This window comes from Brachyistius frenatus, unplaced genomic scaffold, assembly GCF_029030835.1.
Source record: "Brachyistius frenatus isolate BFR_SWC_R1_liver_20210118 unplaced genomic scaffold, ASM2903083v1 Contig_18, whole genome shotgun sequence".
Classification (NCBI taxonomy): domain Eukaryota; kingdom Metazoa; phylum Chordata; class Actinopteri; family Embiotocidae; genus Brachyistius; species Brachyistius frenatus.
In genome coordinates, this window is record NW_027210617.1 from 2,474,420 (window position 1) to 2,491,492 (window position 17,073).

General features: G+C 42.0%; 1 protein-coding gene across 4 annotated transcripts in view; it reads right to left on the minus strand.

Annotated features, from left to right (window-relative positions):
• Nucleotides 1-2,581: 2,581 nt before the first annotated feature.
• sbno2b (strawberry notch homolog 2b) overlaps nucleotides 2,582-17,073 on the minus strand; it is a 59,923-nt gene continuing 45,431 nt past the window's right edge. For 3 of the 4 annotated variants that reach the window (XM_069694847.1, XM_069694846.1, XM_069694845.1), the window contains 20 exons: nucleotides 16,833-16,938; nucleotides 16,499-16,652; nucleotides 16,196-16,372; nucleotides 15,601-15,698; nucleotides 14,862-14,944; nucleotides 14,391-14,573; nucleotides 13,998-14,119; nucleotides 13,724-13,855; nucleotides 13,479-13,614; nucleotides 11,534-11,646; nucleotides 9,968-10,039; nucleotides 9,749-9,857; nucleotides 9,568-9,639; nucleotides 9,301-9,444; nucleotides 8,902-8,996; nucleotides 6,345-6,437; nucleotides 6,059-6,190; nucleotides 5,282-5,358; nucleotides 4,747-4,937; nucleotides 2,582-4,105 (listed from right to left, as the gene is read on the minus strand). In XM_069694847.1, the coding sequence (XP_069550948.1) occupies nucleotides 2,895-4,105; nucleotides 4,747-4,937; nucleotides 5,282-5,358; nucleotides 6,059-6,190; nucleotides 6,345-6,437; nucleotides 8,902-8,996; nucleotides 9,301-9,444; nucleotides 9,568-9,639; nucleotides 9,749-9,857; nucleotides 9,968-10,039; nucleotides 11,534-11,646; nucleotides 13,479-13,614; nucleotides 13,724-13,855; nucleotides 13,998-14,119; nucleotides 14,391-14,573; nucleotides 14,862-14,944; nucleotides 15,601-15,698; nucleotides 16,196-16,372; nucleotides 16,499-16,652; nucleotides 16,833-16,938 (3,500 nt within the window). In that variant the 3' untranslated portion in view covers nucleotides 2,582-2,894. The remainder of the gene's footprint in view (nucleotides 4,106-4,746; nucleotides 4,938-5,281; nucleotides 5,359-6,058; nucleotides 6,191-6,344; nucleotides 6,438-8,901; nucleotides 8,997-9,300; nucleotides 9,445-9,567; nucleotides 9,640-9,748; nucleotides 9,858-9,967; nucleotides 10,040-11,533; nucleotides 11,647-13,478; nucleotides 13,615-13,723; nucleotides 13,856-13,997; nucleotides 14,120-14,390; nucleotides 14,574-14,861; nucleotides 14,945-15,600; nucleotides 15,699-16,195; nucleotides 16,373-16,498; nucleotides 16,653-16,832; nucleotides 16,939-17,073) is intronic. The other variant, XM_069694848.1, reaches the window with a different exon arrangement.

Below are 17,073 nucleotides of genomic sequence, written 5' to 3' on the forward strand. Positions count from 1 at the left end.
AAAGGCCTAACTATACGAATAAACGATTCTCAAAGAAAATGACTAGAAATGCTGTCCATATCCCTCAAATGCATAAAGCTTTATTTGTGTGACTATAAAACACAAAATCAAAGGCAGAAAGTTTCTCGGAATGTGCCTGATGAGGAATATTCAAAGCAAAAATAAACGAGGGTACGTGGAAAACATGAGCGAATCGGTCTCATCCTACACCTACACGTGTTACACTGAGGGAAGGGTGAAGGCTCGGACAGATCAATTGCACATTACAGTGTGACCCAGGTGTGAATCGACTGTCAGCGGTAGAATTAATTAAACGTCCTACAAAAACTGTCTAAGAGGAAACAAAAACAAAAAAAGAAAAGAAAAAAGTTTCTTCAAAAGAAACAGCCTTTGATCTTTGCCCTAAGAAGGCATAAACATGAAGAATCACTGACATTTTCACGAGGACAAACAACAAACCCATCACATCAAGTCTAAAACATAAATACAGCAAGAGTCACAGCACAGAGTTGAGAAAAAAAAAATAGCACATGTACTCATTAGTTTCACCACTGTTATAAGGGGAAATGATATATTTCTGCTAACGCCCCGTTGTTACACCTCCTGTAGGTTTCTTCCTGAGATTGATAAAAAGGTCTTGATATCTTAGAGCCAGTAACTTTAGGGGTGTCTGTGGAATACTTTGGTATCTCTCTGCAAACTCGAGGCCCGACGAAGGTCTACAAGTTGGAGAAACAATTTGACTTGAGAAACGTGAAAAGAGCAGAAATAAATCCAGACACTGTACAGCAGTACAGAACAGTGCAATCTTATTTGGTGGCAGGTTATAATAGAATTTGTTTTATAGCAATCTCGAAAACTAGTAACTTCCCTGACCAAACATATTGTTAACTATTATAATAAGCAAGATAACATATCTAAAATCTAAATATCCCTTAAATATAAATAACAATAACTTTTATAATAACAATGACTAAAACATCGAGAACGCATTGCGCTCTTCTTGTGAAAACGTACTTTACAAAGGTTGTATGCATTTCAGAATGTGTCGAACTAAAAGACTATGAAGCACAACAGAAATAAGGAGATTCATACCATGCAAACCACGACTGTTGAGCATAAACAGTACTTCTGTTTCATAACAAATGTAGAATATGGTTTTATTGCTTTTTGATCAGTTGAACTTCTCCCGGCATTTTTTTGTTGTTGTCACGAACCAACTACAGTGCATCACACAAAGATGGCCAGATGTCACAGGTTTGTAAATATCATACACAGTGATCATTACAAGTCTTTCAAAAGGAGACTCATGTAGTCAGATGTTTGTTATTCTGCACGTTGAACTCTTCTGAAACCCTCGAGAACACGAGTCGACTCACTGCTATCAGCAAAGGGAAGTTTTAGTAGAAATGACAGGGCTCTCTTTTCAACAAAAACTTTTTATCTGTTGCAATTAAAGACTGAAAACCAATTTTGATATCTGTGTTGGTCAGAATGACACACACACACACACACACATACATACACATACATACATACATACACACACACACACACACACACACACACACACACACACACACACACACACACACACACACACACACACACACACACACACACACACAAAACACTCAAGACTTTCCTGAGGAATCCACACCAAAACAAAGCAGGAGTCACATGACCAAAATGTCAGCTTTAAAAAAAAAAAAAAAAAAAAAAAAAAAAAGGAGAAAGAAAAGGAGAGGTGGGGATTGGACAATACTTTTTTTTCCCATGATGCTCAATAATTCGCCGCGTCTCTGATCTCCAGCACGCTGTCATTTCACCTGGGACAGAAAAGACAGATAAAAGGACAAGTCGCTGCTCTTCTTCTAGAGCAGCTCCAAGGACAATCATACAAGCATATACAGGCTAAACGGAGGCATCTTCCTCAAACCCAACACCAGCATAGTGTAACACAAACAACCTGACGGACCGGGGCTAAAAGTTAAATACAAATATACCATATAAAATTAAAATTAAAACCCAGAGTACAAATCTATACATTAGGCTACATGGATTTTAAAGACTGCATTTATAGATTTCTCCGAAGGCACTGTTCGCAACAGCAGACTGCTCTTCCTCTCCCTTTGTCCCTCACACTAATGTTTGTACAAGCAGGGAGAGAAACAGGAGGGAGCACGTAGAAGAAAAATGAAAACTGAGGCATTTCATGGCTAATCAGCTAAAAAAGGTTTCACATGGTTTTTTTTTTTCTCCTCCTCTCGTCTTCCAGTTCAACACTATTTTCTGTTTCACTCAAACCAAGCCTTGCATACAGTTTCTTTCTTTTTTTTTTCTCTCTCTCTCTTTTTGTCAAGATAAACAGCCATGAAGGGAAGTGACGGTAAAGCAAAACGTCTAAAGATGTGGTTTTTAACTGGTGAAAGGCATTTCGAGCTTCCAGCAACATCACCAATCATACCTCGTAAGAAAATCAGCAGCGGGAGGTTTATTAAAGATTTCCACACCTCGATGAGTGAGCTTGTTTTTCGATAGCTCCTATGTTCAATAAAATATCGCATGTTGTTGTTGTTGGTTTTTTTGTGTTTTTTTTACAGCTGCCTTTTACTGTGGAGGACACACTTTGGTGCAGAAATCTGATATTGATCGAGCCTCCGTCACCTCAACAGCCTCAAGCAGGTTGAACGCTACTGGTGGATAGAGAGAAGGGTGAGCCCAGCGCAGGACAGGCAGTGACTTGACTATAGGCCCTGAGGGGAGAGGGAGTAGGTCGGAGGGTGCGATCCTCGACAGCAGCTGAACAAGACGTAATCTGCTTTCAAAGACGAAACAAACAATAAAAAATAATCTAGAGATAAAGTCCAGACGAGCCGTTGCTGTCTGAGCTCTTAGTCTTGCTGCCGGTACTTAATGACCGACTTGCGGTCCGATCCGGACTGTAGCATGCTGTTCAGAGCCTCGCGGACGTCGAGACCGCCAGAACTGCAGTGGCCGTTGGGTAAGGAAACGGAGTCTGACTGCGGGAGGAGATAGGGGCCGGAGAAGTGAGAGGAAGAGTTGGAAAACAGGGAGGAGGAAGAGGGCGCGCCGGAGAAGAGAGACACCAGGTTGTTTGACACAGAAGAGGTGGAGGACGTGGAGGAAGAGCAGGAGGAGGTAGAGGATGACGGGCTGGCTTTCTGTGTGGGCATGAGGGGAGACGGGGGCAAATCAAAAAAATCTAATATGTCATGGTGGTGGTTATTGGCCAGCAGGCTGTGGTTCTGCTGCTGCTGCTGCTGCTGCTGCTGCGAGGCGTGTAGATGCTGCTGCTGCTGTAGCAGAAGAGGCTGCTGTATTTGTGCAGCGTGCTGAGTGTTCGGTGCATTCGAAGAGATCAGAGACTCCAGATTAAAGTCATCGGCAAAAGCTGCAGAGTTGCCTGCCAGACTGTCCAGGTTCAGGTTCAGTCCGCCCTCTGTGCTGTCTGGAGAGGGGGACGGGGAGCTCGTGGTCAGGTCCAAGATCTCATCCAGGGTGCTCTTGGAAGACAAGCTGGGAGACGGTGTGGTCTGATGGAGTGGAAGAGACGGGTTCTTCGGTTGTGGAAAAGAGGGTATGAACGAGTGGGAGAAAAACGGAGGGAAATTGAGGCTAACTGTGTTGGTCAGAGGGCCCTTGTTGGTGGTGGTGGTGGAGGAGGTGGAGTTGTTTGGCCAGCTGTTGTGGGTCCTTTGCTGGGTTTGGCCTGGATTTCTCTGTAAGGATAACAGGTTTAAGTTATGGGAGGGGTGCTGTAATGTGGGCTGGGTCTGGGCCTGCATTCTCTGTAGCTGAGACATGCTCCCGGTTGGAGTCCTTTGGAGAGCGTTTTGGTTCAGTTTCTGAATCTGGCTCTGGGCGAGAGTCTGAGCCAGGGACTGGTTCAGCATGGGCTTCTGGCTGAACAGATTTTCCAGGAGGTGCTTGTTCTCCTGCTCCATTTTGCGCATGCGCTCCTCAGCCAGGCGCTGCTCCGCCGCCTGCTGCTCCTTCTCCTTTCGCCTCCTCTTCACCTCCTCGTCCATCACCAGCAGCTCCTCGCGCACACGGGCCACACAGTTCTCCGGGATCTTGATGCCTGAGAGAGATGCAGGAGGTATGCTCGTGTCACAATTAAATTCGCAAACTTTCATCAAACTACCTGTTCGCACGATGTTAACCGTTTCAACATGTTAGCCAAAGCCACAACTTTCTATTAGAGCCATTTCATTGAAAAACCACATGACGGCACATTTATTAACGGCAACAGAAAACAGACAGGCAGGTTTATTACTGCATATACAAAGATGTATGCTCCTGTGATGTATGATCACGCAAGCACATATCTACTATTCTCCTTTGCATCTTTGCGAGAAAAGATCTTCACCCTGTTGTGTTTTAATGGACATTAAGCCGAGTTGCTACACGTTCTGTGTTTCTGCGCTCGCGGAAGTTCAGCGGAGGCAAATAAGGAAAGCAAGGAACTATTTCATTTCCTCAATCCATCTTTAAGATGTGTCAGCAGTTTGACAGCGTTACATTTCACCATCCAAACAACTCACAGACGTCTGGAAAATCTAATTCCCATTTTAAATTCGGCCCTGGAAGCTCAAAGATTAATATTACCAGAGTAAAGTCTGACAGATAGTCTAAAAAAAACCAACAACAACAAAAAAACAGTTAGAAATGTGCACTATGTTAGCAAATTGCATATTTTCGGAGGCGGTGGGATGTACTGACCGACTTGCTTGTTATGCTGCTTAGTTTTCAGACGGACAATCTGCAGGATGCTGGTGCTGGTGATGTCGGACACCACGTCGGACACACGCTTCCACACCCGCAGCAGAGCTCCACACAGCATGTGGTACTGACGGAGGCGCATGCCCTGGAGACACTCCTGGCCCTCCTCAATTTTCTTACACTTCCCGTTCCTGGGGCAAGGCAAGAGGAGAGAAATCATCAAAACAGACGTATTTTGCAAAACCCTCTTTTAGAGAAGCTTTAAAGGCAGCTTGAGGGTATAAACGTTCACTAAACACTTCATCAGAGGCAGCCCCGGCCCTTGAATTTTAAACACAAGCCCACTGGTCATCTGGTGACCAGGGCACATGTGAGACTTGGAGGTCATTTCTTCATGACTCGTTCTCAGGTGATCTACAAATCCTTGGGAATGGCACCTGACCGTAAAACCACCCTCACTGAATCCTGGTAAGTACCAGCTTGATTGCATGCGTTCAGCCACTAATCCTGCTGGACATTGTGGACTCCTACTTACCAGTTGGCGTGACTACACTTCTTGAAAGAGAAGACGAACTGGTTCTCCCAGCTGTCCCTGGCATCCTCTGGAGTCACCTGGAAGAAGGAAAAAAAAATGCACCATCCTCAGCTAAGAAATCATCATATCCAGTTTGTTTAAAAAAAAAAAAGAAAATACACTTTTACCAAAACAGGAGTGAGAGAGCCGTTTTCAACCTTCAACCAAAGTTATTGACCAAATAGTCATTGCTTGTGCCAGAAAGTGGGCTTCTGGTGAAAGGTAATTTAATCACGACTATGTTGCTCATGTTGGGAAGGGAAACAAGTACAGCTTTAATAAACAACATAAATAGAAACAAAATCACTGCAATCCACCTTTATCTTATAATGGCAACGTTCAGCACCGGAGGGCCCTTCATGTTTTCTGGTTTAACACACTTGTTGAATGTCCACAAGGGGGCAGCCGACTCCATACTTATACAGTTTTATTTTATACTCCAAACAGTAATGACAAGATACCATGTCAGTCCAGCAAATGTCTTTGTCTTCTGACAAACCTTCCCCAAAATCTGTATTTTTTTTTTCTAATACTTTTAATCAGCTTTAAAATACAAACAATAAACTGAAAAGACTGTTTTTGACAGTATAAACAAGCAAAAATATGACCTTTTAAGAAAACACAAAGAGGAATATGAAATAATGGATTTTTGTGTGTGTCTGCTTTCGGTTTTTGATGCCGATATACAGACACGACTTTTAGCCCAGTTAGGTGATCCACACTCAGTCCAGCCATTACCTTGCGGTAACGCTGCTGCAGGTTGTCCAGGCTCTCCGGGTGCGTCTGCTTGCCAATGTTGGGCTTGAAGACAATGAAGTTCTTGCCTCTTCCTTGCTCAGCTAACAGCACACATGGGTGGTTACCTCGCAGCTGTGGAGAGGCCACACAGAGAGAAATGTTTTTTTTGAGTTTTTTTTTTTTCTTCTATTTTTGCATGGTCCAGAGAAAAATGAAAATCCTTTCATTGCAGATCTATTAATACATACATGCATAATACAGTTAGCTTATCATAACATAGACTCACTTTCTGGGACAGGTAGAATCCTTCATTGGGACCGCTAAGCTTCAGAGACCTGTTGTAGGCCTCATCCCAGGGCATTCCTCTGTCCACACTGATCTGTAGGGGCAAAGAGATCAGAGACTGAAGCGAGCAGCCAAGCAACCACACACTGCTGTGGCATGAAGCTGTGTGACTTTTTTCTGGAAAACTCGAGCATGAGCTACCATTTTCTTAGAAATACCGTATTTTTCGGACTATAAGGCGCACTTAAAATCCTTAAAATGTTCTCAAAAATTGACAGTGCGCCTTATAATCCAGCGCGCCTTATGTATGGTCACTTGTTGTGCTTATTGATCGATTTTATGTGGTACAATGCGCTCAAAAATCTGTCGAAATGTGTAAGTACGACTTTGGTAAGCAACGAAGCCGCTCTGCTCAATGGATATTCGGAGCATTACGGTACGCTGTGTCACCACCTGATCGGCCCCGTAACAGGAATGTAATGTCTAAACTAAAAGTGCATTCATGTAAGGCAGCCCGCGCCCGGAGTATGCGTTAGTTACAATAAACCAATCAGAGAACAGTATTTAGTACGCTTACCCCCTCCACTTTTTACACGTAATACTTACTGTGCTTCAACATTATATTACAGTACATTTGTGTGTACGTAAAAGGACTCCAAAAATGGAACCTGTTAAGAGGCATGCTTACGAAGCGGGTTTCAAACTCCAAGCAATTAGCTACGCAGCAGAACATGGGAATAGAGCAGCCGCGAAAGAATTCAACATCAATGAATCAATGGTACGGAAGTGGAGGAAGATTTACTGGACTGTGTTGTTTTGCTTAATGCGTCTTATAATCCGGTGCGGTTTATGTGTGAACATAGACACGTTAATTCACAGTGCGCCTTATAATCCGGTGCGCCTTATAGTCCGAAAAATACGGTACTGTTACATATGTACAAGACAAGTGAACCAACGCACGCCGTTCACTTGTCAAACTGGTCGTCTTGTGCAGGATTTTGCTCGGCTGCCAACTTTGAAAATGTCAAGTGTAGGTTAGCCGACAGCCAAAAGCAGAAGATACCAGTAATTATCCTGTTTCCACCGCCCACTAGTACCTCCACTGGCTCCACAGCCCTGGGCTAAACCTGCATGATCACAGTCTTACTGCTGGCTAAGTGACATCAATCAAAGCTCATAAAAAGCTGAGGTAGCTACTTGAGTTACCTGTGGGAGCACAGGTTACGAGGAACACATTTTTTTTTATCATCATATCGGCTCTATTTGTATGGAAAAACTGTAGCAGTGCTAGTCTTGTCAAGAAAATCGTAATCAATCACTGGTCTTTGTTAAGTAATCTGTGAAGATGGTTTTGCTGTAATTGAACATGAGGCCCTTTTGGCCACTACAACTCCTCCTGGGTTTAAGTCAAATGAGAAAGTACAAGACTGGCATCTTTTCTTTGACAGAATGTCATCTGGGTTGCTCAAGCTTTCACAGCAGGAACAACAAAGTCGTGTGCAGTCTGTTAGAAGTGAGACAGGCAGATCTCAGTGTGACGTGTGATGAGCCAAGATTTCATGGCCATCAGCATAAACTGGCTGCCATTATAATAATAATAATTATTATTATTATAATAATAACTTTATTTATATAGCACCTTTAAAAACAGAGTTTACAAAGTGCTCTACAAAGAAGCAAAGCATAGTCATACATAACGTCAATATTGGTAAACATTTAAGAAAACAGGACGCAAAAAAGACCATACCATAAAAGGTAATGAATACAAGAAAACCAAACAAATAACCAAAACGAGCAAATGGAATAGAAAAACAAACAAATAAATAAATGAATAAAATAAACAAACAAAAAACAGGGGAACAAAAGAACTGCATAAAAAGACATAAAAGGACGACATCACTGAAAAGCAATTCTATAAAAATGGGTTTTAAGAAGTGATTTAAAAGAAGTCAATGATTCTGCAAGCCTTATCTCCTCAGGTAGGTCGTTCCAAAGTCGAGGGGCCCTAATGGCAAAAGCACGGTCACCCTTCGATTTAAGCCTCGACTTTGGAACGGCCAGAAGGGCCCCACCGGAGGATGTAAGGCTGCGAGTTGGCTCATATGGGGCTAACATTTCAGTAATGTAGCTCGGGGCCAGACCCAGGCGGGCCTTAAAAGTGATCAACAAAATCTTAAAATCAATTCTAAAACCAACCGGGAGCCAGTGGAGAGAGGCCAGAACTGGAGTAATGTGATGTCGTCTGTTAAAACCAGCAAGAAGCCGAGCTGCTGCATTCTGGACTAGTTGGAGGCGGGAGATAGATTTTTGGTTTATGCCAGAAAGGAAATGATCTCTGTCTGAAAACAACATCGCCCTCCTCCCCCTTCTGATGGCCAGCGTTTCACTCCCGAGTCGATCCTTCTTTAAACCAAAGGTTAACTCGTGACATGATGCCATTACAATACTGTAAAACTATACGATAGTAAAACTAGTTTGACAACAAATGTGACGATGCAAAAGATAGTCAAAGACAATCATCCACCGATACGGCTGAGATGAGGTTGGGTGGTGCCTACCTTATAAAGAACAACCTGTCCATCCTGAGGATTCCCTGCTGTCAAGAACGTTTCTTGCTTCTCTTCATAAATCTCATCGTTTCCTGGAGCGAGATCTGGCAGGGGCAGAAAAACAACAACAACAACAACAAAAACAGAAAATTAGGAACCACCTTTTTAAGAAAGGAAAAAAAAAAATCTATCCTCACAGACTTGATTCATTGTATGGACAGCCATTATTGAAGAAAGGAACAGTAATTATTGTCAGTGTTTTACAAACATTACAAATGCAACTGATTAATACCTTCAGCTGTTGTCTAGTTTCAGCTGGTCTATGAAAAGGCCTGTTAATGTATCAAATCAAAAGAACAGATTGTATAGTACAACCCTGTATGTTCGAGTCACACCGGATCTCAGTACCTAAGATTCCCATGTCGTATTTGCCCTCCTTCTTGTCCTTCTCGATCAGGTAGTCGAAGTTGTCAGTGAAGTACTGGAAGAGATAGTTCTGCTTGTGGACCTCCAGGCCCAGGATGCGATTTAGGAACTTGGTGATGCTGCAGTCTGAGACGAAAACAACAAAACACAGGACAGTTAATATGTCGGATTTTGTGTTGAGCGATCATCACTGAAGACAGCTGAGTAAAGTAGGTGTGTATTTATTTCAAACACACTGGCTTCCCCTACCTTTCTCAGTATTGATCCCAAAGCGAGACTCCCTACAGAAGATGCCCACATCCATCATTCCAACTTTCATGTCTGGAAATCAAGAAAAACAGAGTTGTTTTACCGATAAAGCTGATAAAGTTCATGTTAAGCCGGTGAAGATGTTCTCTGTTGCTGACAGTCAACCAAAGCTCAAACATACCTCTGAAGAAGAGGGATTCACCAGCGGGGTAGCCTTTGGGAGGGGGCACCTTGTTTTCTATGTGGCCAAGAATTGCTTTGGTGATCTTATCGAGAGCCTTGGTACCATACTGGAAGAAAATGGGACAAATATTTGGTAATGACAAAACTCGCTCAGAAGGCTTGTTTAGCAATTAAGCAGAAGAATATTTACATGTATTTTCTTCTTGAATTTGCCTACCTTGTTCTCAAAGTTGTACTTGCTCAGGTCTCTGGATTCAGTGGCTCTTCTGTCTCCATGAGTTAATGCGCCCTACAGGATGGATTAGGAAGAGTATTATTATTAATACTATGAGAAGTATTAGATTTACAGCCTTCACAGCATCCTCAAACTAATACAGCCTGACACAGTGACGTGCTCGCCGTTGATCTGAAATGATTATCCACACTGACTAGACTCTTTAGCCTTGGAATACATTTGTATTGCTAACAACAAGAGGGTTATTATGAAGTTACTACAATATAAATATTATAAGACCTAGTAGAAGATATTTGCTAGATTCCCAAACCATCTAAACCATAATTTCCGTTCTTCAATCTAAGATACATAAAGTGATTATAGAGCGTGTGTTATAATGTTGAATTAACTTGGAGAACTTAGTCAATTGTCACTTGTTTAACATATTTTTTCACTTCAACAAACGTGATTATTATGTCTGATGTAATTCTGTGATATAACAGTGATGAGTGTGGAACTATAATATAGTCGAAAACAAAAATCAACTAGACACTGAAGGACACTAGATGTGTGACTATGTGACGATAAAGCGATTTCGTTTTCCTGCCCAGGGTGTCAGAGGAAACCCACGAGGCTCAGGTGTAAAAAGAAACTTTTTCTTTTGACGTGATTTTGTGCCTCAGTAGGACACAAAGCAACATTTTGCAATGAATTGAAGTTAGCTACAAAGCAAAAGTTTAAAAGTTTAGAGACACAACCAAAGAAAATTTTGACTGAGCCTTGTCGCCGACTGCTGGTTCTGCCAACACAGAAAAAGGCACAGAGATACCAAACCAAAGCCAAATATGACTTCACTGCAATCTGATTCAAAGGTATTCAGATGTTCAGTTGGAGCGAATGTGTTTGTGTGCGCTTGTGTTGTATCCTGTTCAAGCAGGCAGGCGGACGTGATGTGACCTATTCTTGATACAGATTTACCACACGGCTGGCAAATGCAGGAACGACTTCCTGGAACAGCCGTCCCCTCGCACCCTCCTTGCCCTTTTCCCAAAAGAAGCGTCATGCTGTGTCACTAAGGAAATAAATGACTGCTGGTGCAGAAATGCATTGATAATTATGGAAAATAACTGCAGATGAGCGCTTTATGCTTCTCCTGCTTATTCGGTTTTCCGTTACTGAGCTGGAGAGGGGAAAGACCCCAATCTCTTGAGGTTTGTGGAGAAATGCTGACGTAACGTTAAGTGAACCAACATTCAAAAAAAGATTGTACGGAGAGCTTCAAGACCAGGGAATATCCCAGGGAACAGGAAGGACACAGGGTGAAAGCAGGGTGAAGCAACACTGGCAACCCAGAGCAAAGCAATCAATAAAACCCAAACACAGATCCTCTCTGTTTACAGTGGAACAATTCTTCTCACACTCCATAAGACAACGAGATGAAAAGAATTATGTTCCCCTGAGACAGATTTCACTCTTTTTAAAGTGAAATGAGGAACAGAAAACTGTGCAAAACAACAAGAGCAAATGCAACACCCACACAAACACATCTGTAAAGGTTGTGATATTTACCAGGCTCTCTAGTCTCTTAGCCACAATGGAAGCAAAGCGTCTCTCCCCAGCCAACTCTGAGATGAGGAAGATGTACTCTGGTGCTGTCACCTGATTGGACCGATGAGTTCGACCTGGAAACACAAGGGAAACACGTCAATATCAACGTTTGTACCATTAAAACATTCAGAGAGATGAAGACTACAGCCAGACCGTACTCTACTTCCTTAAAGATGAAATCTGTTAATTTTACACTTTTATAATATTGATGGACATACAGAGTGATTCTAGTGAGGTTGCGAAGCAGTCCTGTCACTGTTATGTGTTATGCGCGAGTCTAGTCAGATGAATGATGTCAATGAAAACATCTTTGATGAGTGAGGTAATTATCCTCTGAGGTTTGAAATGACACGTAAGCTGAATGCAACGGGGTAGATCTTATGATATGAAAATTGTTTCATGCCGCCTTATCGTGATGTAACTTTCCGTTGCATCAAGTACTGCTTTACTTTCAAAATATGAATGTGATGTTTTTTAGTCATGAGTGACTACTTTCAGTTGATAGCAGCTGCATAAACTGACAGTGCAGATAAATAATTAGAAAAAAAAAAGTGAGAAGAGGATACTTTTGGTGACGTAAGACTATCTGCAATCAAATGAGAGTAAAATCTGATCTTATCAGAGAAAAGATCCTCCTGCTTCAATGGGGTGTTACTTACCATCAAAACAACGACAAAAAAAAAAAAAACTGTCCACAAGGTTTTTCTATAAAGTCTCTTATGAGCTAATAATTACAGTATGTGAATTTGTACAGAGTGTGTGTGAGTGTGTGTGTGTGTGTGCGTGAGCACTCATGTACCAAACAAAAGTTTCAAACAAAGCTCATCTGAAGAATGACCTAAACAGTTTGCCAATCAATGCTTTTAATTCATTCACTAGTTTGTGATGGAATGCTTATTTTTATATTCCAGTGGGGACTTAAACTTGAATACCTCCTAACCCGTGAGGACTCGTGTCACTGTGGGGACAAAAATGGAGTCTGCTTTGTGAGACTTGGTTAAAGGGTTAGAATTAAGTTAAGGTTCTTCGCGATGGTTAAAATTAAGGTAAGGGGCTAGATAATGCATTATGTCAGTCAGTGTCCCCACGGGGATAGTGAAGCAAGTTTGTGTGTGTATTTCAACATACAAAATGATATCTTTTAGACAGAGGAGGAAGAGACTGAATGTATTTTAGTACACCCTTGTGCCTTGCACCAAAGCAACACTGATATTAATTATTTCTGACAATCATAAATAATACAATAAATAACTGCAGCAGATTTAAGAATGTTTAAAGTTCAGACCATAACATGGAAAAACTGAAAGAAGTCTTCAGTCTTTCAGAGAGACATTTGTTTAAATTTGGCTATCACAACATGAGAGTGAGAGAAAAAGTGGACGGGCCAACTTCGTGTGACCCTCTCCTGACCCTGAAGGGGAAGCAACTAATGTATTCTTTAACGCGCCTAACACCCTTTGACCCCAACGTTGCCGCATGTCCTCGGCACATATGCAGGAGGCAGTAAATAATAGAAAGCTGACGTAACGCGGACAAGGAGAACAAGGCCAGATCCGTCTTTCCACCTGTTACATCATGCATCGATTGCAGCAACAACAACAAAAAAATCATTGATAAAACTGCCCATTGATGAAAAAAAATCCACTCAAGCCGCTTATTGGACAACACTATGTGACGTCTGTTTGACATTTTTCCAACAGTAACAAAGTTACGAATAACGGAGATAATAAACGACTTACATCTAACACCCACCCAACGACTACCTTGAATTGCTTAAAAGGCCAAAGATTTTGCACTCAAAAAGTTCCCCACTTCATCAAAAAGAAGTCGTTTGCATTTTAATCTCCAGCAGTTACTCCCCTTTGCCTTTGAAAGACTCATTGTAAAATTACATTTCCTGACTTACCAAACTGCTGAATAGCTCTGTCGGCACTCCAAGGCAGCTCCAGGGTCATGTGGACCCGGCGCCTCTGGTTTTTCACTCGCTTGTCCGCCTGCAGGGAAATCCCAGAGCTGGCTGCCTCAGAGATGATGGCCACCAACTGCAGGGAAAGAGGTTTGGATTATTTGTGGAGATCTTATTTAAACAAATAATCAAGTCGTGAAAACAGCAGTTAAGATATACATATCTATTTAGTTTTGGGATCTGACCTTCTCTCCACTCATGAAGCGATCTTTCTCCTTGATGTTGATGTGGTCGATTGTAAGACCCTGCTCAGCCCGTGACTCATAACGAACACTGCCGTCAGGACGTCGCACCACACGACCCTTACGACCAGTCATCTATGGACGACAAAAAACCAATAATTCAAGAGCGCACCGTCGCAGAAAACATGTTCTGATGAAAAGAATCTGGTGGTGGTGGTCACTGAAGAACACGTGAACCCACCAGTAATATCTATCAGTATTTAGCTGCGTGTCGTACCTCAGAGACTTTATCTGGTCCTCCAAACCTATCGATGAGCTCATCCAATGTATTGAGAGGTAGTTCTTTTCCCAGGTCTGATATTTTGTTGAGAAGTCCCTGCTTCATCTCCTCTATTCTAGCTGTGAACACAGAAGAAAGAGGAGGACATTAACGATATTTAATAACACCAGCATGTCGGGGTTATAAAAATAACAGGGCATGCAAGGTTACGGAGTCGAGTGGAAAGTACAGTTGTAATTCTATCGTGTAGATTTGCATCCGTTTGAATGGTATGAGCCTATAAAGGCGAAATATCTGCCTTTAGTTGATCTTCTCAGACGTCACTTCTACTGACAAAATAAACTGAAGGATTAAAAAAAAAAAAAAAAAAAAAAAAAAACGCCTCCGTACCCGTCTGGCAGCTTGTGTGGTTCACAAAGATGACATCGTCATTGTCTAGCAGGGAGTCTGGTGAGGAGTTGGAGTCTGTGTCCATGCCATCGGAGTCACTACTACTGTCATCAGTGATGTTGATCACACCGCCGCTGTCCACTGTGTGCTTGGGTACCTTCGTCTGGCGACCTCGGGGCTTCCCTGATCGCGTCATCATTCACAGAGAAGATTAGAGGCCAAAAATAGATGTAGACTCCAAGAATAGGGGCGTTTTATTCTGAATTAATGGTGCCAAATGATGCGCAAACAAACAGACACACAAAATATACAGTCTATAAACAAATACAAGCAAAACTTAAGCTGCTAAATGAAACTGTTAGAAAAATGTTGAACACTAGCTACATACAATAACTGTGAAAACACAATATGGAAACTACTCTAGACTCTATTAAGGGGTACACATGCTGGTATGGGTTCCTATTCACTCACGTTTTCTCTTATTTCCCGGTGCCTTTTCTCTCCTCTGTTTCTCTGATGGGAAATGTTTGGTTACAAGAGACTGGAATACTCCCCTGGAGGGAAGAAAAAAAGAGAAAAAAGAAAAAAAGAAACCTTGAGTCTGACACAAAGAAATCGAGACGACAACAACACCAGGCCAGTTGTGGCAGTTGAGGCACGCTGTACATTCTTGATTTGGCTTCATTATAGCTGTCAGGTGTTGACAAGCAGATGAACATGTTGTGTGCGATCTAACATACACAGACTTTCAGGTATGTCTGCTGTGAGACGGTTAAGGTCAACCACGTTCAGATGTGCTCAGCACTTCCTTTTCTTCTCTTTCATGGATGACTCACTGATCAAATAAATAACTGCTAATAACTAAACAGATTCCTGGTTTGATTGAGGCTAGATGGAAAGAACTGAAGCTGCGCAGCCTAAATACTAATCTAAGTATAGAACATATGTGGTAAGGGACACATTATTTGACAGTTTGCCGATGCGTCGAAATGAAATGAAAGAAGAAACCCACAGACGATGTTCTCCAACAAACAGACAATCACTCTTCCAAACAGGGTATAAGGTACCAGGAGGGAAAATTCTAAACTTTCCTGTTTCACTGCAAAACTGCTGTGGCATTTAGGTGTTCAGCCAAGGCTGCAGCCCATTCAGGGTGTTTAGTCAATTTAAGCCAAACAAACCAACAGACAAAATATTCCTTTTCACTCACTCTGCAGCGGAAACAAATCTGTCGAGATGCCCGTCATTCTCATCCAAGACTTCTCTGGTGCGTGATTCTCCAGTAGACTGCAGCCCAATAACGATGCACTGTGGTGGAAAAAAACAAAACAAATCAACATCAACCACACAGCACGCCCACTGTTACCTGAAGTAAACTTCAACGAGGACTCATGTCTTGCATCATAAAGGCAAATATAAATTCCTTGTGGACTTTTTTCAAACTAAAGTAAACTCAAACCAACTTGTTCAAAGGGAAATGTAAAAAGAATATATATATATATATATATATATATAAAAAATATATATATATACAAAAAAATACCATCCATAACTCTGCTGTTCTTGTAAACTCAAACCAACTTGTTCAAAGGGAAATGTAAAAAGAATACATAAAAAAAATACCATCCATAACTCTGCTGTTCTTGTGCACACAAAGTAAAGCACAGTCAATATTACATTTCAATATGTATATATATATATATATATATATATATTTACTATATTTACTATTACTATACATACTTTGATCATTTCTAGATTATATGCACTGCATGGCTCAGTGCTAAGGAGTGTGTTATACTGACCTTTCCAGCCCCCAGCTCTTTTTGGGCCAGCTCCACCAGGCAGCGGACCTTGGCAGCGATACAGAGATATTTGAAGAAGCGCTGATGAGACGACCAGAACTGCCCCCACAGAGACTTCCTGCTGACCAAGCCGAGTTCATCAGCTGCACGCATGAACACTTGCAGCGCCTCTGCCCACTGGACACAGATTCCAGATGCCAAATGTCAGTTTGGAGTTGTTTTTTTTTAACAAAATAAGTGGAAAATACATAAATATTACAGACACAGCCATCTATTCCTCTTTGGGAGGGGCATGACACTCACCAGTTTGGCAGCTTTGTTGTAGACCACTTTGAAGTCACTGTCCAGTCCAATCTCTTCAATGCGGAAAGACACCCCTGAGAAGCTCAGCTGTCTGGCAATGTACATCCCGCTCACTTTCATGTCCATGGCAACAATCTCCATGGCTCCGACACCTCTGTAGACAAACGGCATATAAATTATTCAACATAATTTAATCATGGGTCACCCAGCCATAACCACAGGCTGATGGTAAGGAATTATTCCAGTAAGCACAGCTATTTGAAGATATGTATCCACATGATTGGAAGGATCTGGGAAAACATAAATGCTTCAGAGTAAATTTCACCATACAAACCTTTTCTCGATGGCGTGCAGAAAGTCATCAAAGGCTCTGAAGGGCGTGCCCTCACCCCAGATCCCCAAGCGGCTCATATAGATCATGTTCTTTGGCTCAGAGGCACCTGGAAGAGAGACGACAAGAATATATGTATTTAAAAAAAAAATCTTCTGTTGTATCGCATAATGTGCATGGCTGTGTGTGTGTGTGTGTGTGTGTGTGTGTGTGTGTGTGTGTGTGTGTGTGTGTGTGTGTGTGT